This window comes from Castor canadensis, chromosome 3 (genome assembly GCF_047511655.1).
Source record: "Castor canadensis chromosome 3, mCasCan1.hap1v2, whole genome shotgun sequence".
In the NCBI taxonomy this organism is placed as follows: domain Eukaryota; kingdom Metazoa; phylum Chordata; class Mammalia; order Rodentia; family Castoridae; genus Castor; species Castor canadensis.
In genome coordinates, this window is record NC_133388.1 from 31,449,202 (window position 1) to 31,472,475 (window position 23,274).

The 23,274-nt window shown below is 38.9% G+C and overlaps 1 protein-coding gene across 16 annotated transcripts in view; it reads right to left on the reverse strand.

The window, feature by feature from the left end:
• Positions 1–23,247, reverse strand: part of Ttll5 (tubulin tyrosine ligase like 5) — a 264,716-nt gene extending 241,469 nt beyond the window's left edge. For 15 of the 16 annotated variants that reach the window (XR_012446084.1, XM_074067497.1, XM_074067496.1 and 12 more), the window contains exons 1-5: positions 23,059–23,247; positions 21,640–21,808; positions 16,985–17,091; positions 5,608–5,690; positions 4,311–4,417 (exon numbers count right to left, since the gene is read on the reverse strand). Coding sequence is in view for 15 of the 16 variants with exons in the window: in XM_074067497.1 (XP_073923598.1) it covers positions 4,311–4,417; positions 5,608–5,690; positions 16,985–17,091; positions 21,640–21,713 (371 nt within the window). In the remaining variant the exon portion in view is untranslated. Of the gene's footprint in view, positions 1–4,310; positions 4,418–5,607; positions 5,691–16,984; positions 17,092–21,639; positions 21,809–22,863; positions 23,033–23,058 lie in introns of those variants that run through there. The other variant, XM_074067490.1, reaches the window with a different exon arrangement.
• Positions 23,248–23,274: the final 27 nt, after the last annotated feature.

A 23,274-nucleotide genomic window follows, 5' to 3' on the forward strand; every position in this document is an offset into this window, starting at 1 on the left:
CCAGTTAGAGTGACAACCATCAGGAAAACAAACATCAAATGCTGGTGAGAATGGGACGGGGAAGAGAAACCCTCATATGCTGTTGGTGGGAACGTAACCTAGTGCAACCAGTATGGAAATCAGTGTGGAGGTTCCTCAAAAAACTCAAAATAGACCTATCTTATGACCCTACTATACCACTCTTAGGCAAATATCCAAAGGAGTGTAAATCAACATATAAAGCCAGGTACCAGTGATCCACGCCTGTAATCCTAGCTGCTTGGGAGGCTGAAAAAGGGAGGATTAAGGTTTGAGGCCAGCCCAGGCAAATAGTTCATGAGAACCCCCCCATCTCCAACAAATAGTTCGTGAGACCCCCCCATCTCCAAAATAACCGCAGCAAATTGACTGGAGGTGTGGCTTAAGTGGCAGAACAACTGCTTTGCAAGTCTGAAGCCCAGCGTTTAAAACATGGTCCCACTGTTAAAAAAAAAAAAAAAAAAAAAAAAAGAGGGAGAGAGAGACACCTGCATACCCATGTTTATAGCTGCTCTGTTCATAATAGCCAAGCTGTGGAATCAGGCTAGGTGACCAACAATTGATGAATAAAGAAAATGTGATATATATATATGTACACACACACACACACACACACACACACACACACATTCCATGGAATATTATTCAGCCATAAAGAATAATGAAATGTCATTTGAAGGAAAAAGGAAAGAACTGGAGCCCATCATGTTTAGGGAGATAAGCCAAGCTCAAAAACCCAATATCATGTTTTTGCTTCTATGTGAAATTTAGACCTAAAGTGACGATGATAATAATGAGACTTGAGTGTCAAAAGGGAACTGTCTGGGGAAGATCACTGGGGAAGGGCGGGGCGGGGTGGGGGGAAGGGGAGGATAGGGTGTTGGGGAGTGAAGAGGATTGAAGAACATTATGTATACACATACAAAGACGGGATAATGAAACCCACCAAACACTGTTTGGAAAAGTGGGGTAGGAGGGAGGGGGTTAGGGGAATATAAAAGAGGAGATAAAGTTGTTCAAAGTACCAGCATGCATCTATGGAATTATCATAAGAAGCCCTGTACTATTAACATATGCTAATAAAATATTCTTAAAAAGAAATCTAAAGCAGGAGCACTCAAATTTCAGTCACCTAGAATGCTTCTTAAGAATGTACACTCCAAGCTAAGTATGGTGGTGTACACCTGTAATCCCAGGACTTGGGAGGCTGAGGCAGGATTGTGAGTTCAAGGTCAGCCTGGACTACATGGTGAGTCTCTCTCAAAGTACTTACAAATAAAACCATGCACCTTGGAACCACCTTTCAAAATTTTGAAATGAAGTCTAGAGTTCATCACCCAGCTGATTCCAATATAGATGGTCCAGAACCCACACTACCCTACTAGTTTGATTTACAACAGAACTTTGCAAACTTCCCTGAAATAAAGCACCTATATAGCTTCTACCTGTGTATTTACCTAGAAGAATAAGTACCCAGAAGGTGCTTCTTCAGTCTATATCTTACCTGGAGACAGTGAATTCCATGAATCTGCAATGGGATCTGAGAATGTAGACTTTTAAATCACTGCAGGTAATCCTTATTGCTAGTGAATTAGAAACACTGAGCAACGGGGGAAGAAAAAAGAACTTATTCACCTTTAGATTTCCAGTATTAGTGGTCTTCAAAGTTTTTCACTTGGTACGTCTTACATGAATTTTGGGAAAGTTTATCCTCTTGCAGAAAATAGATAGCAGAAAGCCTCATAAAGTCTGAATAACATTTGTAGTTCAGTCAATAATATTATGCCCGTGTTAATTTCTTAGTTTGGTAATTATTACTACCATTTTGCCAGAAATTAGCATTAGGATAACTAGAAAAAGGAAACAACTGGAATTCTTTGTATTATTTTATTTTGTAAAAAGTTATATTAAGAGTGAGTTCATCCTAGAAGGTAACACCCATGCACAGGAAATCAATGTGAGTCAATGCCCTGTATAGCTATCCTTATCTCAACCAGCAAAAACCCTTGTTCCTTCCTATTATTGCTTATACTCTCTCTACAACAAAATTAGAGATAAGGGCAAAATAGTTTCTGCCGGGTAGAGAGGGGGTGGGGGGAAGAGGGAGGGGGCGGAGTGGGTGGTAAGGGAGGGGGTGGGGGCAGGGGGGAGCAATGACCCAAGCCTTGTATGCACATATGAATAATAAAACAATTAAAAAAAGAGTGAGTTCATAAAGCTATTGGAAATATCAAAGTGTGAATTTTGATTGACATAGGAAGACTAGAGCAGAGGAAGCCACATAGTATACTGCAATTAGAAAATGAACTACAAATGTTCTCAAACTTACAAGTGCAATGTATTCAAAGAGTGATCAAGGAAAATACAAACTGGATTTATTATCAGTACGTGGTGGATCCCAACTGAGATGAACTTCCTAAATACCTCCAGGAATACTTCAAAAACTGCTAAAATAAATAATACAATCCTAACAGGAGTTAGGAACGCAGACTCTAGTGTGGGCCACTTGAAAAACTTTAAATACCTTCCTAAAATATATGCACCTGATGTACTTCAAGTACCCAGTCACATGTGCAGAAAACCAAGTCTACATTTCCCAGACACCAAGGAAGGAACTAAAGTTTAAATTTTTTTCTGTCAATGAAATTCAGACATAAAATAAAACTGGGACTTGCTATGAAGACTCAAAACACACAACTACCTAAGAGTATGAAGAAATCATCTGAAAAGAGATACAGCACAGGCCAGTCATTATACACACTGACTGGGTACACAGCAGAACTAGAAAACCAAGAAATAGCCTCATCTCATGAAAATGAGGAGAAAAGCACAGATAGTAACAGAAAATGAAACAGGTAAGCAGGAGTGAGTGAGTAACTGGGGTATAAGCCCTGGAAATAAAATAACATGTAAGCACTGACCAAATAAGATGTTTTGCATTGGCTTTGCATGTCTCCCTTAGCTAGACAAGACCAGCCTCTCTCTTGTACATTAGGTCACGGGTCTCTCCACTGAGGAATGCAGATAGAGTAAGGCAGGGTTCCAGCACCAATTTTATTTCCTATTTTCTTTTTCACAGATGTACAATTAAGAAACCTTGTTTACATACATAATAGCTAACACATAGCATGTTTACTGTGGCAGGCACTGCTGCAGGCACTGTGCAATTTGATATATTACACCCTTACAACAGCCCTATAAACTATGTGCCTACTATTAGCACCCAATTTTCACTGAAGAAACTGATGCCCAGAAAAGTCACTTGACCTAGGTCACTCAGCAGAGCTGGGATCTGCACCCAGATGGTTGGCTACGGAGCCTATGCTTCTCGATATGAGGCAATACTTCCTCTCTAGGCTGCCATTAATGAATGCAACTGCAAAGAATTTCGCCCTCAATTCTTTGAGCTTCTTCCTAATTATATGTCAAAAATCGTAAAATGATTTGTCATTAAAAATTATATAGCTGGGCATGATGGCTTGCTTCTTTTAGCCCAGCTACTTGGGAGGCAGAGATAAGGGGGTCACAGTTCAAGGCCAGCCTGGAGAAAGAAAAAAAAAAAAAGATAGTGAGACCCTATCTCAAAGAAAAAGCCAGGCATGGTAGTGCAAGCATGGGATAGGAGGATGGCTGTCTGAGGCCGGCCTGAGCAAAAACCGAGAACCCCATATCTGAAAAATAAATAAAGCAAAAAGTGCTGGAAGCATATCTCAAGTAGCAGAGTAACTGCCTAGCAAGCATGAAGTCCCAAGTTCAATCCCTAGTATTGCCAAAAATAAGTTTAATCATCAGTTGAAAACTAGGTTAGGTTATATCATCTTTCCATTCTGTTAAAAGCAAAAATAAAAAAAAAGACCACCATCATGAAAGAAGAAAGAAGAATTTGTTATGCTATTGCTAAAATTAGACACTTTTTTTTTTTTTTGTATCTTTGGAACCCTGGCAACATTCATGCCCAAGGACAATGCATCGTATTAAGATAGTAGGAGGGCCAGTCTTCATAAAGATGAAAACAGTAACTGTGAGAGGGAAGGTAAGAAAGGAGAACCCATTCACATGAGGTGCTGTAAATAAACCCCATTTTAGAAAGGAGAACCTGTAAAACCACTCATCTCTCCACAGCCCTTTATAAGTGTCCCTACATGCCAGGGATATGAACATCCCAGTCTGATTTGCAGACTGCTACTCTGGTCCAAATTTCTTCTTCTCCCGCCACCCACAACATCATCAATTATCTCTGCTGACTACACATTCCGATGTTAGCTGACTTTCAATGAAGCAAAGAGCATTACCTGGGAAAGTGATTAACCTTTTGTGCTTCAGAGAGGGTGCGAAGTAAGAAAGGCTTCAGGTGGGATCCTGTCCACATGAGGTTATAGTCAGTGCTGCTTGGGTGAACCTGAGGGCAGACAGAGACAAAGAAGGCAAAAAGTCCATCAGAAACAGCCCTTCTCCAGGAAGAGCAATGGCAAACAAAGTCATAGTGAAGTAGCACAACACATGAGATAACCAGATTTAAAGAATGGGAGAGGAGGGAAAATCCCACAGGCAAAACATAAAATAAGTTAACCCTTCTATAGAAGTAGATGATGTCTCTTAATTCTCTTGAATATCAAAATAACAGATCAGGATACAAACCCAAAACTGCTTTCTTAGACCTTCCTTCTGTCTTTGTAGTCTCAGTATAAAGTACTGATCAGAACTAAAACCTCAGCTTACCCAACATGGATTTCATTCATTCATTTGTTAGAATTTACTTGTCCTCATTCAACAATTATGTATACTGCACCTACAGCATGACCAGGGAAAGTGCTGAAGATTTAAAAAAAAAAAAAAAAAAGCAACAAGATAGGACACAAACAAGTATTGGAATATCCCCAAAATATCTCCTATAGATCCCAACTGAGTGTGAGGAGTTAGCAACCAGACTCTTACCAATCTCTAGTAGAGGTCGGTTCAGCAGTTTTGCCTATCATTTTTGGTAACAACATACCTTACTCCTTGATTTTAAAGGACCTGCCAATCACTTACCCACCTTCTCCTACAAGGAATAGATCTGTGACCCAAGTGAGTCCAATTATTTTATCTCCAGAGAAAGGCACAAGGACAATGAGTCCAGTAATTTCCATGCCAGTGCCTTGAGGAGATGTTCCCAAAGATTCCTGACCCCAGGTCCCCAAGGTGGGCCTGGCCTTTCTGCTTCCAAAGACCTAACTTCTCAGCTTTTTGCTAAACGTCCCTTTTGCACACCTTTCCTATTAATCCCTTTTGGTTTAAGTTATAGAGTCTGTTTCTGTTGCTTGCAGTCAAAGAACCTCAAGGAGGCATCAGATAATTCCTTATGGGCAACTCTGCCTCTAGCCCAAGCTTAAGAACATAGCAAGAAAACAAAAATACTGTGAAAATGCTTTCCATGTACTATAAGCAAGGAGAAACGATAAAGTTACTAAGAAATTCAACTTCTGTGCTGTCATGAAGCATGGGCCCCTGTTCTTTCTAGAGCTAGCTCTGTTAACTGATAAAGTCTGTAAGGTGGCTAGAATTTTCAGCTTTTTAGCAGATCAAGTGAGATAATAAAAATGAGCTTACTTCATGAAATCCATGGGCTGTCAGAATGCTGCGTACCAGACGACTATCAGTTCGCACAATTTTATAAGACAAATGGTAACGTTCTAAAGAAAAACACAGAATCAAGTTGAGTAACCTGAATGCTAACTGTACAAAAAATTAAATGTTGGTTGGCTTATAGTCAATAACATTATACTGCTATCCTTCAAACCACTATAAGTAAGTTGAGGATTATTTGGGACCAAGGGTTCTTTTTTTTTTTTTTTAATTATTCATATGTGCATACAAGGCTTGGGTCATTTCTCCCCCCTGCCCCTACCCCCTCCCTTACCACCCACTCTGTCCCCTCCCTCTCCCCCCGACCCCCTCAATACTCAGCAGAAACTATTTTGCCCTTATTTCTAATTTTGTTGTAGAGAGAGTATAAGCAATAATAGGAAGGAACAAGGGTTTTTGCTGGTTGAGATAAGGATAGCTATACAAGGAGTTGACTCACATTAATTTCCTGTGCGTGTGTGTTACCTTCTAGGTTAATTCTTTTTGATCTAACCTTTTCTCTAGTTCCTGGTCCCCTTTTCCTATTGGCCTCAGTTGCTTTTAAGGTATCTGCTTTAGTTTCTCTGCATTAAGGGCAACAAATGCTAGCTAATTTTTTAGGTGTCTTACCTATCCTCACCCCTCCCTTGTGTGCTCTCGCTTTTATCATGAGCTCAAAGTCCAATCCCATTGTTGTGTTTGCCCTTGATCTAATGTCCACATATGAGGGAGAACATATGATTTCTGGGATCAAGGGTTCTTAACTTGAGATTCTCTGGGGTTCACTCAGCATGGATAGGGGAAAAACGCCAACTTTGTTTTTACTAAATTTAGTTGATATTTAATAAGCCTTCACCAATTAATGTGGGCAACAAAGCAGGGAGTATTAGCAATATAGTGACCCTGCCACCAAGAGATATCAGATATGCTGGCATCACTTAACAATTGTTACTGTCATCTCAAAATAGCACTCTTCTCACAGTATCTATAAAATTATGCTAGTTAGCAACCATTCCACTAGACTGTTACTCAATGTACTGATAAAAAAGCACATATATCATAAATCTATTTGTTTAATATTTAATTCCTATGTTTCAATTAATTTCCTTCATAATCATTTACATTTTTTCCCACTTAGAAACATTATCCTGGGAAGAGGACTTAGGCTTCTCCAGACTACCAAGAGGGTCTACTGTCCCCAAAAGAACCCTCTAAGAACCCTCTGTCTCATAATGCTGATTACCAGCATATCTTAGGCCATAGGTTAGAAATAGGCGGCCCAAGGTCCAAATCCAGCCTGCAGACATGGTTTGTTCATGCCTCATGGTGCTGTAAAAATAAAATGGAATTCATTGCTTATTTTTTGAAATTGGAAGAACTTACAGAAAGATCGAGCTTTCTAGGCTTGTCTTGAAAAACATGGCAATCTTGGGTTCTCTTCTACCCAATGGTAAGAGCCAATCTGAGACCCACAACTAAACCTGTCAGGACAGCCCTAACTATCTAGTTCAGCATGTCACTTGGCCTGCTGCCCTTATACACATTTCCTTCCTGGCCCTGGGGTCCTGTGCTTGTGACCCCTGCCTGAGAGGAGAGTCTGTAATCATGTGAAATGTTGATACATCCCCAAAGACTAACATTTACCCTAGCCTATTAAATCTCTTCATATGCACAACTATAAACTGAGAAGGTTTGTTAAGAATTCTATAGGACAATTTTTTAAAGAACTACATAGTAAACAATTTCCAAGTGAGTAAAGACACTTGTGGACCCACACTAGAACAATATTCAGCCTGTATTATCAAAGATGATCGTTTTTTCTTATGAATTCATGTGAAAAGATTCATAAATCCCTACACCCTACCCAGCCTTAGCAGGAACCCCATGTAAAGCACAAACAGAGAAACTAGCATGAATAAGCCAGATGCTCCACACTTCTTGTGGAAAGCTTTGAAAGCCCAGTTATAGACTTTTCCCAATGATTCGTCACTATTAGGTTGTCTCTGCAAAGTCGTTACAAGAAAAACCGTGCAGATTCCTGTGTGTTTACTTCAAGGCAGAACAGAATGTAAGAGCAGTATAGGGCACTGCTTTGGAAAATGTGTTATGACTCTAAGTTGGGGAGGGAAAGCACAAGATAGGCCTGGAACATCTTGCTATGCCAAAACAGAGGGAAATGTTCAAAAGCTAACTGGAAACACGCCACAAAGAGCTTGAAGGGGCTCCTAGTGGCCAAATTTGAGGCAATTTGAACATAGTAATGACAAATTATAAAGCAATTACAAAAGAATCCATGAATCCATGCTGATAAGAAAGTAAGAAGGTATATTGCTTTTCTTTTGCTACTATAATAAGTTATCATACTTGGCAGTTTAAAAAGAAATTTACAGTCTTACAGTTCTGGAAGTCAGAAGTCTAACACAGTGTAGCACCAGGCTAAGATTAAGGTACTGACAGGGCTGTGCTCCCTTCAGCAGCCTCTGTGTGGAATTTGGTCCCTCCTTTTTCCAGCTTCTAGTGATCACCCTCATTCCAGTTTATGGCTTATGGTTCCCTTCCTCTATCTTCAAAGGCAATAATGGCAAGTGTAGTCTTTCTCGCATTGCATCACCCTGGCCTCTTCTACCTGTTCTTCCATTTTAAAGAGCCTTTTTGATTACAGCATCTTGGACATACCTGGATAACCTCCCGACTTTAAGGTCAATTCATTAGCTACTTTAATTACCCTTTGCCATGTAAGGTAACACATTCACAGATCCCAGAGATTAGGACATGGACACACTGGGGGTGGAGGGCTACCATGGCCTACCTTCTGGTTCCCAAAGATTCATACCATTCTCACATGTAAAATATGTACAACCCATTCAACATCCCCATCCACTCAACCCAAAGTCTAAACTCTCATCTAAATTTATCAGCTACAAATTCCCAAATCTCATTATCTAAAGTAAGTACAGCAGGGTGGAGAAATGTATGCACATGTGAATAAATGAATAAAAAAAATTTAAAAAAAAATTAAAATTAAAAACAAAGTAAGTACAGGTAAAACTCTGGATATGAGTCAGCCTGGAGTAAAACTGCTCTCAATCTGTGGACCTGAAAAATACAAGTAAGTTATTTCCTTCCAAAATACTATGTACAGCACATCAACTACAGACATCCTGGTTCAAAATGGGAGAAAATTCAAGGGAAAAAAAAGGAGTCACAGGTCTCTACAATTTCAAAACTTAGGACAACTCCAATAGGTTTCAAGGCCTTAGAATAATGCTCTATGATCCACAGATCTGTCCTCTGGGCTTCAGACTCAGCCTTGAAATCATCCTTTTAAAAAATGTTAGCACATTTTTGCAGTAGAGTAGCTTTATCATCATGTTTCTTGCCTGCAGAACTTGGCAGTCCAGCAGGCTTCACGCGTTTCATCCTTGGGCTGACCCTTTCAGTCCAATCTGGCACGGTATTTGCTGCTATAACAGTCTAAAGAAACTTGTGGTCCCTTGTACATAGATTTACTCCATTACACAGCAGAATCCCTTCAACTCCCAGCACTGCAAAAAGACAAGAGAGACCTCCACAGAACTTTCCTAGATAATTTGATTTCTAAGCTCTCCATCACTGACTTGTGGCCTCCTCCTCCACCCTCCACCCAGCAATGGCAGGCTTAGTTCTTTTCATATCATATCACTCTGACTCGTCCTCTTCCTCCCTCTCCTGCTTAAATGGACTTTTCTGGGAATTGGAAGGTGGACATCTTTGGGGAATTATCATCTGCTCCTGTTGCAGAAAATTTAGTGAAGAAATGTAGGAGAGAGGGAAATGGCAAATCACCACTTTGCAAAAAACCATTAAATGATTCAGACAAGAATCAATGGACACCAACAGGTGAGAGAGTACTGGTGAACAGGATACTCACACAACTCAAAATATCACTTTAAGGAATGCCTATAACAAAGGTGAAATGTACCTTTCCAAAGAAGTAATCTGATGAACACTATCTCAACCAAATGATCAAACTTTCCATCACAAGTAATGCAAAAGCATGACATCATGTGCTTCCAAGTGATACACTAAAAGGGACACAGTTTCACTAAGTGATTCGCCTGAGTATTTTTAAAAATCTGAATCTAAATATGTGAAAACAGACAAGGATAACAATCAAATTTAAGAACATCTGTAAAAAAAACAACTCATCTGGAATCCTTAAAAGATTAATGTCACGAAACAAAAAGTATGGGAAATAACTGTAGATTAAGGTAGACTAAAGAAATATGACAATTAAATTCAATCATTGATCAAATCCTGGATAGAAAAACAAAACAAAACCGCTTAAAAGGATAACACTGGAGCGCTGTGCACGGACTGGGGAACTGGAGAACAGCACTTCCCGACAGCTTACTGTGGTTCTACAGAAGATGCCCTTGTTCTCAGGAGACGCGTGCTGATTAACATATTAGGGCAAGGAGTATTTGAGCTAATTCTCAAATGGTTCGGAGAGACAAAGAGAAGCTAATATCGCAAAATGTTCATAACTGAAGAACCTAGGCAGAGAGTATACATGTGTTCAATGTAATGCTCTTCCAATTTATCTGAAAAGGAGAAAAAAAAAAAAAAAGCCAAAGCATCATCAATTATGCAGTTCCTATGGAGGCAAGGACTGCCCTTGAACCTGTGCATGTCCCCAGCACTTGCCTCTTGGTGCCAGGCCACAGACAGGTGATTAGCAAGATATGTGGGAAAACAGAAGCTGGTTACTTAAGGACTGGGAGAAAAGGGGGACTAGTAAGAGAAAGAGTATGTCTCTACAGCCAAACTGCCATTATTCAAACACTGGTTAGACCACTTCCTGCCTATAATCTTTTCCTTCCTTCCTTCCTCCCTCCCTTCCTCTCTTCCTTCCTTCCTTTCTTTCTCCCTTCCTCCCTCCCTCCCTTCCTTCCTTTCTCCCTTCCTCCCTCCCTCCTTCCTTTCTTCCCTTCTTTCCTTCCTGTCTTTCTTTTTTTGAGGGGACTGGGGACTGAACTCAGGGCCTCGCACAAGTACTATACCAGCTAAACCTTATCCCAGACCCTTTGCTTTTAGTTTGTTTTTCAGATAGTCTCATACTTTTGCCCAGGCCAGCCTCAGACTGTGATATTCCTACCCTTGCCTTGCCTTCCAAATATCTGGGATTACAGTTGTGAACTACCAGCTCAGCCTGTAGTCTTCAACAGATTATTAAATTTCCCAAGCCTCAATTTTCTTCCCTCTAAAATGGGGTTGATAATACCATATAGAATAGTTTAAACACTAAATTAGTCAATACATGCAAAGCTTTAGAATAACTGTCATTACACAGTAAAAATTGTTTTTATACAGTAAAAGTAAATATATAATAGCTATTAATGTTTGATATCATACATAGTAAATTATATATTTTATATAGCAAATGGAAAAATTTAAATGCCATTAACATTCTTTCTTTCTCCTGAACTGGACATGGTAACATACCCCTGTAATTCCATCACTTGGGAGGCTGAGGCAAAGAGGATTGTAAATTTGAGGCCAGCCTGGGCTTCACAGCAAACTGCAGGCCAACCTGGGCTATACAGCAAGACCCTGTCTCAAAACAAAAAGAAAAAGAAAATAAATAGATGATCCTCTCCCTTCCTAAAAGGAAAAAACAGACAAGACACTGTATAATAAAGGGATTATTTAAAAAAAAAAAAAAAAAAAAAAACCTCTTATTCCTCCTAATAATACAGAAGATAGAGTCTCCACTGTCCTAGTGGCAGACCTGATTTTTTCACATTATGTAAGTAATGACCAATGACTAGACCCCCTAACTGTAACCCAACTCAGATTCACTGACCATGTTCCAAAAGAAGAGTGCAAGAAGGAAGGGTGGAATGACAGAATGATATAAAGCAACCATCACTGCTGGGAGTTTCTAACTCACATTCACATTCTGTGTACAACAGCCCTATATGTCCAATAAGGCTGTTTAATAACTTATCTTGGACCAGAGGTTATAAATTGGTGACTAAAAGACCAGACCCAGCCTGCAGACATGGTCTATCATTTGTAATGTTTTTAAATAAAACTGAATTAGTAATTAGCTCTGAAAATTGGAAGAATTCATATAAAAATCCAGATTTCTAAGCTTCTCTTGAAAAATCTAGCAATCATAGTTTTATGTGTCAACTTAACTGGGGCAGAGGGCCCCAACATATGGTTAAGCTTTATTTCTAGGTGTACCTCTCCAGAAGAGATTAACATTTGAATTTGTGGGTTCAGTATAAAACTGATTAAACTCCCCATATGGGGCAGGTGAGCATTATTCATTCCATTAAGGGCTTGATGAAGAGTGTCTATTTCTAGTCCACCTGTCTGCTTTTCTCTCCTTTCTTCTCTCCCTCTCTCTCTCTCTTCTCTCTCTCGCCCTACCTCCCTCACTCTCATTCTCCCTCTCCCTTCCTATCTATCTATCTATCTATCTATCTATCTATCTATCTATCTATCTATCTATCTATCTATCTATTGGTTCTATCTCTGGAGAACCATGACAAATACACTTGAGCTTGAATTGTAATTGCAAACTGAAGCTACCCAACTACCCAAGAAAGAACCACTTCACCCCACATTTTCTTTCATATAAAAGCAAGAAGAGGAAAGGCATAGTCCTCCTTGACTACTAGCTAACTGCCAAATATCCTATCTGAGTCTCTGAATAAGTACCACATCAATTCCTCTTCTCCAACCACTCAATGCACCCCAGGAGGCAACCTGAAGTGCTAGGACCCATGGTAAGTTCCAGGATTGACCACAGCAGAGCAAATGAAAACAAAAAATCCATAATCCATCTGTCAGCACAGAGGTACTAGAGTACTCACAGAGGTAGGTCCATATGGGGTTTAGATTGAAACAGCAGAAGAAACCACAGTAAAGATAAAACTGATACACATGACTTTTGGAATATGCAAATAACACCTGCAAAGGCTAAAGTGCAGGTGTGCCCTAAGATCAGAAAACTGGGCTACCTGTCACTAGCCACATGTGACTAAGGAGCACTTGAAAAGTAACTAGTGTGACAGAAGACTGGAGATTTATTTATTATTATTTTACTTTACATAATTAAATTTATATTTAAAAAGAGATACTTGACTAAGTTATTAGAAAATAAGGGGTGGAGGTATAGCTTAATGGTACAGCACATAGTTAGTGTGCAAAAGACCCTGCATTCAATCCTCAGCACCAAAAAAGAAAACATCTTTGAGAGCTGGGGGAGTGACTCAAGAGCTACAGTGCTTGCCTGGCATGTCTGAGGCCCTGAATTCAATTCCCAGTACCACAAAGAGCGGGGCGGGGGGAGAGGGGAGAAAGAAAGACAGATACCATCTTTGAAACAACTAGACAATATGAATTTACTTTTTAACTATAGTGTTTATGAAATTGAAACACAGACCAAATATTTCCAATGAAAACAGCCTGGCATAGTGGCTTATGCCTGTAATCCTAGCTACTTAGGTGGCTGAAATCAAGAGGATCTCAGGTTGAGTCCAGCCCGGGCAAATAGATCAAGAAGGGAAACCTGGGTATGGTGGCACATGCCTGCCATCCCAGCTAAAATGGGAAATGTAAAATAGGAAGATCACAGTCCAGGCTAGCCTGGGCAAAAAGTGAGACCCTTTCACCAAAATAGAGTAAAAAAGGTTGGAGACATGGTTCAAGCAGTAGAGCACTTGCCTAGCAAGCACAAAGTACTAAATTCAAACCCCAGTACCACCAAAAAAAGAAAGAAAATTTCACACTGAATTGAGATACAGTCTAAGAGTAAAATACCTACTAGATATAAAATATCTTACTGATGATTTTTTATACTAAGTAAATGTGCAAGTGGTAGTATTTTGGATTTATTGGGTTAAATAAAATATATTAGTAAAATTCTATTCACATTTCAAATTTAAAATTACATTTATAGCTTTTATATTTCTATAGCTAGTCTATAAAAACATAAACTTATTAAATAGACACATTCAGAGCCAAATCATTAAAAGATGCTTCACTCTGAAAACTGAGGGTATCTGTTACCTCTAAAACACAATCCCATTTACATATTTGAAGTATATATAATTTGGGAAAAAAACAAGACTGTATTGAAGAAAAATCCATATTCCTAGAGTATCTCATAAATAAAGCATCAGAAAGTATAAGTGAATTCAAGAAATATTTAATAGATAACTGGAAAAAAGAAAGTTGGCATCTAACCCAATAAGAACATAAAGTAACTAATGCCCCAGATAACTTCTCAAGGGGATTTAAACACAGGCTTATGATCTGAGCAGATCTATGTCACTTGTCGGCTATTTAAGAAAGCCAAATCCAAAAAGAAAATGTTATGCATGCTTAACAACACAGAAAACTGAAGTAGCCACTAGCAAAAGTCTTCAAACTGTTTGTTCTTTTCATAAAGGAAGGTGAAGAAAATTATTAAAGCTTAATGAATTGAGAAAGAAAAAATTTTAAATAGAATTTGAGAAAAGTTTAGTGACTTTCTCTTTAACCATAGGAATATGTAAAGAAAAGACAAGTTCTAGAAAATGGTAATTGCTTCAACAGTGGAATGATGATATTGGTGGATTTTATTTTCCAATAAATGGTAGGTATTCTAAAAAAAGAAGTGTCTACTTGTTGCCATACAGCACATACATTGTTTTACATGAGAAGCAGTCCAAAATAAGAACGTTTTGTTGGGATTATTTACTTCTGTTTTTACCCAGCTTTGACATTTTGGCTCATATCATATTTAGATGGAGTTTCTCAGCAAAGAATCTTCAGTTATTAGGCTTCCAAGAACAGGAATAAACCATGTCCCTTTAAGTGGTAACCTAGCAACTTGCTGAGGGGATTAGAACACAAGGACCCATGGGGAGGGAGAAGCATTCAAATCCCTAAAGAAGGTTCACAGTTCCCTGAACTCTTAGCTTATTATGGAGTGATGACAGATCTTAAAGTCATTTAAAAGTAGAGCAGATTCTATTTAGCACACAGTAAGCAGCACAAGTTTTGAGTGCCTACTATGTGCCAGACATTAAAAAATCTCATTCAGTCCTCAAGATACCTGCCAGATATCCCATTTAACTGAATTACTATTTGAGAGAATTAAAATGACTTGTCCAAGACTCATAAATGCTAAAGCTAAGATTTGAACCAATGACCCCTAGCCTAAGTATGGACTCTTTCTACCATACCACATAACAGTCTGATCCACATCATTAAAACCTTGACAGTAGCTACAGTCTAATCTAGAACTCAGCACTGCTCAGCAATTTGCAAATTTGATGTAATCCATATCACTATCCCAGCAGCCATTTTGTAGAGACAGAAAAGCTGATTCTAAAATTCATGTGGAACTGCAAGAAACTCTCAACAACCAAAATGACCTTGAAAAAGAATAATGTTCAATGATTTACTTTTCCCTATTTTGAAACTTAACACAAAGGCATAGTAATCAAAATGGTATGATACTGGCACAAAGATAAATGTACAGATCAATGGCATATTAAGAGTCCAGAAATAAATCCACAGCTCTGTAGTCAACTGATTTTCTACACTAGTGCCAAGACCATTCAAAGGGAACTGCTACTGGGACAACTGTATGTCCACAGGAAAAGGAATGCTGATCTTTACCTAACACTATACAAAAAAATTAACTCAAAACAGATCAAAGACAAGTACTTAACCCCAAATATAAGACCTTAAGTTATAAAACTCTAAGAAAAATATATAGCGATCATGACCTTGAATTAGGCAATGGCTTCTCAGAGCATGAGCAACAGAAGAAAAAATAGATAAATCAGATGTCTTTAAAATTAAAAACTTTTGCTCAAGAAGCACACAAAAATAATCCACATAATAGGGAAAAATCTGGAAATCCTACATATATATATAAAACAAAGACCTAATATCCACAATGTACAAAGAACTCTTACAACTCAACCACAAAAAAGACAACTCAATTTTAAAATTGGACAAAGGCCTCGAATAGACATTTCTCAAAATAAGATCTGTAAACAGCCAATAAGCACATGAAAACATGTTAATGTTGTTAGTGAACAAGGAAATGTAAATCACAGCTACGGTGAGCCATCACTTCACACCCATTAGGTGACTGCTCTATAAAACAAAAAAATAACACGTTATGTGAGGATGCAGAAGAATTTGAATGAATGCACATCGTTAGAATGCGTAGAAACGTAAAATGGTATTACTGCTGTGGAAGACAGTTTGACAGTGTCTTAACAAGAATCACCTAACAATTCCATTCCTAGGTAATGCCTAAAAGAATTAAAAACAGGTGTTCAAACAAACACTTGTCCACATATATTCTCAGCAGCACTATTCACAACAGCCAGAGGTAGTTACATCAAAAATGTCTATCAACTGATGAATGGATACACAAAATGTGGTACATCCATTCAATGAAATATTATCCAACCATAAAAAGAAATGAGGGACTGATACATGCTTCAACATGGATGGGTCATGAAAATATGCTAAGTGGAAGAAGCCAGACACAAAAGGCCACAAGTTGTATGATCCCATTTATATGAAATAAACAGACTAGGCAAATCCATAGACAACAGATTAATAGTTGCTATGGTCTGGTCCATGGGGAAAGAGCAAATGACTACTTAATGGGTACTGGCTTTACTTTGGGGATGATGGAAATGCCCTAAAAATGGCCGTGTAATCATCCTGTGAGTGTATTACATGCCAATGAACTGTTCACTCCAAAAGGGTTAAGACAGGAGGTGGGGGTATGGCTCAGGTAGTAGAGAGCTTGCCTAGCACGCTCAATGCCTTGGGTTCATTTTCCCAGTACCGCGCTCCTCAATCTCAAAAAAAAAAAAAAAAAAAATTTAAGAATTTAGCCAGGCATCATGTTGCATAACTACAATCCCAGTTACTCAGAAGGCAGAGGTGGGTGGATGGAAAGTGTTAGGCCAGTTCCAGCCAAGGTAGTGAGAGCCTGTCTGAAGAGCAAAATAAAAACAAAAGGGCTAGGGTTTTAGCTCAAGTAGTGCTTGCCTTGTAAGCACAAGGCCCTGGGTTCAATCCCTGGTACCTCAAAAAAAAAAGTTAAGTCTTATTAAAATAATTCACTACAATCTAAACACACACACACACACACACACACACACGTGCACATAATTCTAAAAATTCAGAGGAAAAACATATGCAGGTAATAATTTTAGAAATTATAATTGTTCAAGGAATATAACTTACTAGATTTTTCTAATGGCCAGAGTCTTTTCCCTATCTATGTGTCACAGTAATTGTTTCCAAGGCTGCCAGCTCTGCCCTCTGTGGAAAAGGTAATACCTACCTCCAATTCCTCGAATATTGTTGTCCTTTGTCAGAATAGCCTCAGCATGAAATACCAAAACTGGAATTCTCCTGCAGCCTCCAGTCCACATGATACAGGGATGATCCCTACAACCGTAACAGAAGGCTTCATTCATTTATAGCTCAAACTCTGAATTAGCTGCTAAAACAGATTATTATGGTTTATAGCTTAGCAACTTTCTTCTTCCATCTGGAATAAGAACCCCAAATATCAGGCGGGAAATCATTCATCTCCCATTCTTAGCTATGTATTTAAGATTAATTCCATCTCTGCTACAGGGATGGGCCTTGATTCCATCATTCAATCATAGTGATTGGTTCAGGGATGAACACATGAGCCAATGAGAGCCTGTGAGAACAACTATGGATGATAGCCTCTCTTTCTCTGGATGATATAGGACGAGAATGAGAAGTCTGGAACTGCAACAGACATTTTGTGACATTAAGGGAAGAGCCTAGAGCTGTTAGTAAAGGAAGAAGTCAGTGGGAACCTGACTGAAAGAAGTAGAAAAATGAAGTCTTAGATAATAAAGTCAGAATTGTGGAGTCAAGCCTTGCCCAAATATGATTTACCAAGTTCCATTCTTATTTAGAACAATGTGTTATGCTTTAATCCTTTGCACATATTAATAGTACTTATTGATATAGTCTCAATAATGTATATACCCCTCTTATGTCCTATAGTCCCTTTTCAAGTCAATTTGATGGCCCATCCTAAGATTTTAAGCTAGGAACTCTAAATTAAAATAAGTATCTCAATTCAAATTACACATTTTAAAGAAAACCTACGGTCAATGGGACAATATGTATTTTCCTACAGTACAAAATCATAGAAAGGGACTTCTGGCTTTATTCTTTTTTCCCTATCCTCAGGAAAGCTCAATTTAATCAATTTTAGATCTGGGCAGTTAGGAAAATCTTCAGCTTTCTTAGAGCAAGAGGGTAGAAAGAAAAGAAAATTAAATTAGCTGAGTACCTACTAAGTGCCAAAAAAGGAAACAAAGAACTTTCACATTGTTGCACTTAATTCTCTTGCCCACACTATGAACAGAAACAAGTGTCTGAGAGGTCCAGTTACTTGCCCAAGGTCATACAGCTTGCTAAGTAAGTACACAGGCATTTGAGCCCAGTGTGTGTGTGTTCTTCCTACCCTTTGCCAAATAATCACACTTTGGTGAAGTTCTATACATTGAACACCCTGAACTCAGCATTTTGGGAATTTAAATTCCTCTCCTCTGAAAACTTATTATGACCAAACCCATTCACTAAAGCCATACCACAAATCTCAGAGCCAAGACATACTTTCCCAATCTAAGCTAAAAGATCCTTACTTTGTCAGTTTACCAATCTTAGAAGCTGGGCAGCCTCTGAATTTGTATTGAGCTGCCAACAGCTTCTCAGTGATGAAAGCAAACACTGTACCTAGTTAATTTCCTGTTTCCTAGAAATAAAATGTGGATGATTATTCCTGTGCCTGGACTTGGGTGATAGCACCTACTTGTGAGAAATGGTGTTCATGAGTACATTTTTTTAGCCTGAAATATTTTTTGTGGTTTGCTTGCTTTTTAATCTTAAACACCTGTGAAATGTGAGCATGGGAGCAGAGGATTCCCATGATCTCATCCAACTACAATTTTTCTGTTGATGGACAGAGTAAAAATTAGGCAGCCTACACTACAAAGCCTTGATTAGAAACTCTGGAAACTATCCAAAGTTCCTTGTCAATCTAACACTAGCTACAAAGTGGCACCACTGTGCCTTACATTTACAAACAATGGACTGCTGCTACAGTTAAAAATGCCTGATTAGAGTCAGGAACACAATAAACAGATACACAGCTGGAAAGAGCCAAGGCCCAAACTATACTTGCTGTGGAAGCCAAGTCCCTGACAAAGAAATTTTTTTCACTTACAACCCATGGAAAGATAAAAAAGTAGATCAATTGTTAATTCAGTAAGGTTAACTAAAAAACACTTCACACAGATGCTAAATTGTCTTTAAAAATATGTTCCCACCAGGTGGTGCTAAAGGGAAAGAAAATGCAAAAATGATTAGGAAACTGAAAATTGGGACTTAAAATTTTCACTCACATCAGAAACTGTCATAGATTGCCAAAAATCCACTTGTTTAGGCATGACAGAACAAAGGACTTGAGTGACTAGACTAATTACTGGAGTGGACCAGTAATTTCTTGAAAACTTAAGAACATTTTGGGTTTTCAGAAGCAATTTTATAAGGAATATATACTACTCACTCCTGGGAGCCAGCCTACATAAGTCAAAGATGGAGACAGAAAATAGCTTTCTGTTTCTGTGCCTTCTTCATGCCCCTGTCCCTATCAGATGCCTCTACACTTCTCCCCGTCTGTTTAAGGCCACCCTCTGCGGCCCACCTCAAGTCTCAGCACCTCCCTGGAGCTTCCCCAGCAACTCTAGCCCAGGCCAGTGCTGTCCTTCCCTGAACTCCTGTAGCACTCACTGTGTAACTGTTTGCTGGTGGTCTTTTAAATTGATATAAAACTACCTTTTATGGTAGAAATTAAGGTTACTATTTTTTCAGTGACTACAGAAACCTCCTATCAAGTTCTTATAAGAAAATTTCCACATCTATGTATAAATTCGAATTAGGGATTACCAAGCAAAATACGGAACACTTTCTTTACATCTACTACCTGAAATAGTGCTATGCAAAACAAGGGCTGCTTGGACAACTTCTAACCCTAAAATCCAGGATCACAAGGCATTAATACTTTAGAAAAGCTTAGAGATCTGAGCAGATCTAACAGATGTCCACGAATCTACATCTTTGGATCAAATCAACATCTTGAGATGATGGAAGGCTTTCTAACTTCCAGAACATTTAAAATGTAAGCCTACTGCTCCAGATGTGAAAAAAAAAAATTGATTTAAGCTTCCTAGTGTATAAAACAAGTGTCTGATTGACAAGGCATAAACTGACAGAAGAGGATTAACAGTTAAAAATCAACAGGAAGAGTTGAAAGAAAACAGAGCAAAAAAGTCCATAAATTTAGATAGGGGGGCACCTACATTTTCACTAAATTCTACATTTTCACTAAATTCTACTAGAAACTTAGCTTTTCTCAATTATGAGCACAAACAACAAACCACAACAATGTTAGCATTATTTCTGCCCAACCTCTAAGTTCACTAACAAGAAATAATAATGAAATAAAAGAACAATGCTGAAAAATTGAAAGAGAAGTAAAAAAATTTGTAAATAGGCAAAAGACAGCACATTAGAAGCAAAATGGCACAAGAAGGCCAAGTAACCAGAGGGAATTATCCACTTAATTATCCTGAATGAGAATGACCCAAATATAATGTCAAATCATTATTTTTTTATGATCTAACAATCATGACAAGCCTTTCCTGAAAGCTTTGTAAATGTGCCAATAATTTTTTTGAAATAATACTAAGTAATTTAATCTGCCACTTCTATTAAAAGTCTATTATAAATTCAATATTAAAACCAGTAAGAATTATACCTTACATTTGTATGATACTTTATACTTTACTAAGTAATTTCACACATATTATTCTATTTGACCCTAACCACACCCCTACAAAATAGCCTGGGAGATACTATCCCTGTTTTTCAAGTTATACAGCACACATATCCGAAAAGACTCAAAGAGTATCTAAAAAAAAAAAAGTATCTTGACTTAAAGCCAGATTCTCTCTATTAATATTAATAATATTAAATGAGGCAAAAGAGAAAAGCTCATTAAAATCCAGGAAAATTAAATCTGAATCTTGAGCCATTGTTCTCGGTAAAGGTCCCTGAGGAAATTTCTTGAAATTTGTAAGGCTGTTTCATAAACTGATAAATATTTCATAAATATGATATATTGTAAGGACTTTTGTAAATGTCACAATGTAACCCCAATACAACAATAAAAGGCAACAAAATAATAATAAAATAGCATCTTCAGAAAATAAAATATAACAGTTTAATCCCAGATGAGTTGAGATGTGGCTGAGATAAAGCCCTTACCGTCTTCTACAGTAGCTCTACTTATCACCATCATTCATTTTTACTATGAGGATCCAGCAACCAAGAAACTAGACTCTTAACCTAAAAGAACTCAGGAAAGCCACTGAGCTTCTGTGAACACAGCACAACTTGTAGAACTCTAATATCTTGCCCAGAGTTGCTATGGTAAGTTACACGACCTCTTTATATTAACCACCATCCTATCACTGTAAAGGCTTTTGAGAAAACTATCATAACATAACCAATGTCAGAGTTGGAAGATCTACTTTTCTTTAATATCTAAAATTTTCAAAATCTCCTATATTGAAAGCTATGACCAAAAGTTCACCTAAGCTACTATCTGCACTTTACAACATCTGGAGCTGATATTCACTCAGCTATCTCATTTCTGATAGCTGGTGGGAACTGAATGGTAAGATCTTGAGTAACACCAGAATCAGAAAATACCAAAGGAAGGATTGTGGATAATAAAAGAGTATAATGAGGCTGGTGGAGTGGCTCAAGTGGTAGAATGCCTGCCTTGCAAGCATGCAGCCCTGAGTTCAAGCCCCAGTACCAAAAAAAAGAATCTACTTTCCACCCTCAGAACACAGGGACAAACGCAGGCTTGCAATTACTTACTCTTGGCTCACCACCTCCTCATCCTCTGAGGATGATGCTGTTTCCTCCAGGTCCCGGGCCATCACAACTGGCATTTCCTTCAGGGTTTGTCATGCAGTCAGCAGACGGGGGCCTCAGAGACCTTTCCTTGCAGATTCGCTGGATCCGACAATTTGGGTGGCACAGATTCCTGCAAGAAAGTCAAGTGATATGAAACACAATACAGTTGTCTGTTTCTTAATTTTGCTATGATTGTCTAAATAATGAAAATGAACAGATTCCTAAACAATGCTCAACCTCCAGAAGCATACCTTCCATCACAGTGCCTCACATATACCACAAAAATCAAGATTTTTTTCAAACATATTGTCTGTGTTGCATGTATCTGAAGAGCTGTTTGATTTTCTCATTTGTCTATATATACAAGTCTAACATGCATTAAAAGGACAGACTCATTTCACTTCTATGGCAATATTTGGTCAGTGGTCAATTCCCTAGAACATACTCCTTGCTACACAAATATGAACTGAATTAAAATTCCAGATTCAAGCAAGACTCTTTTATTTAGACAGTATCCCAAGCACACACATGATAGCACACAAGATGCTATCATGTGTCTTTTAAAGCCAATTCCACTGAACTAAAAGATTAATGAATATATTCTTCCTAATCAAGGGTCATATAGCTAGCAGAGAAAAAAAATCAATGCCCTTATACTCTTAATTATTTTCCCTTACTAAATATCACAAACTTTGATCTGAACCTCAAAGGCATTAAAATTAGTAAATTTTAACGGTGCATATGTAACTCCAAATATTTTCCATGGGGGAAAAAAAATACAAGTCTGTGGTTTTACGATAGGGAACAGAAAGTACATATAAAGAAAATGAAAATGTTTAAATGACCATAATCCCATTACTCGCAGATAACTACTATATGACAATTACATGCATCCATATATACGATAAGACTGTAAGTCAAACACTGACTCCAATAAACATACCTACAGACCTTCAGGGAAAGGTGGGCAATATCTAACAACCTTAGTGATTCTCTTTGGGGAACTCCCAAAGGGATTTCTCGATTTTCCCCAAACTGTTGGGAAGTCTTTTAAATTAAAACACTGCCTCCGAGCAGGAAAAGATTGCCAACCCTTCCTAGGCTCCCTGAAGAGCGAGGAGGGGACCCTCGCCTAAGGGAGTCCTTGCCCTAGAGGGATCTGCCCCAGCCCCATCCCCGGCTCACCCCAAATCCCAAGCAGGTCGGCAGGTGTTCCCAGCGGGAAGGACACGTGCACTCCGCCGCAGCAATTCAGCCTGGCGCGCCCGGAAACCAACAGCTGCTCCCGGGCTCTGAGAGGGAAGTGCAGCGGCCGACGCCCGCCCAGCCCTGCCAGCACACCTCCCTCGGGTAGCAGAGCGCGCCGGCGCAGGCGTTTACCTGTATCATCTTCCCATGGCTCGGGGCGGGCAGGCGGGGACCGCGCTCTGCGCCTACCACCCTCCTCCTTCCGCAGCTGGGCTCACTGCCGCCGCCGAAGGCTGCTTCCCCCCGTTACTACAACAACCAACAAGCAACCGCCCGCTCGGAGCCACTGCGCAGGCGCCCGCCACAGGCGCTGACAACGCTCGGCTGCCGTCGCGGACAGATGTCGTC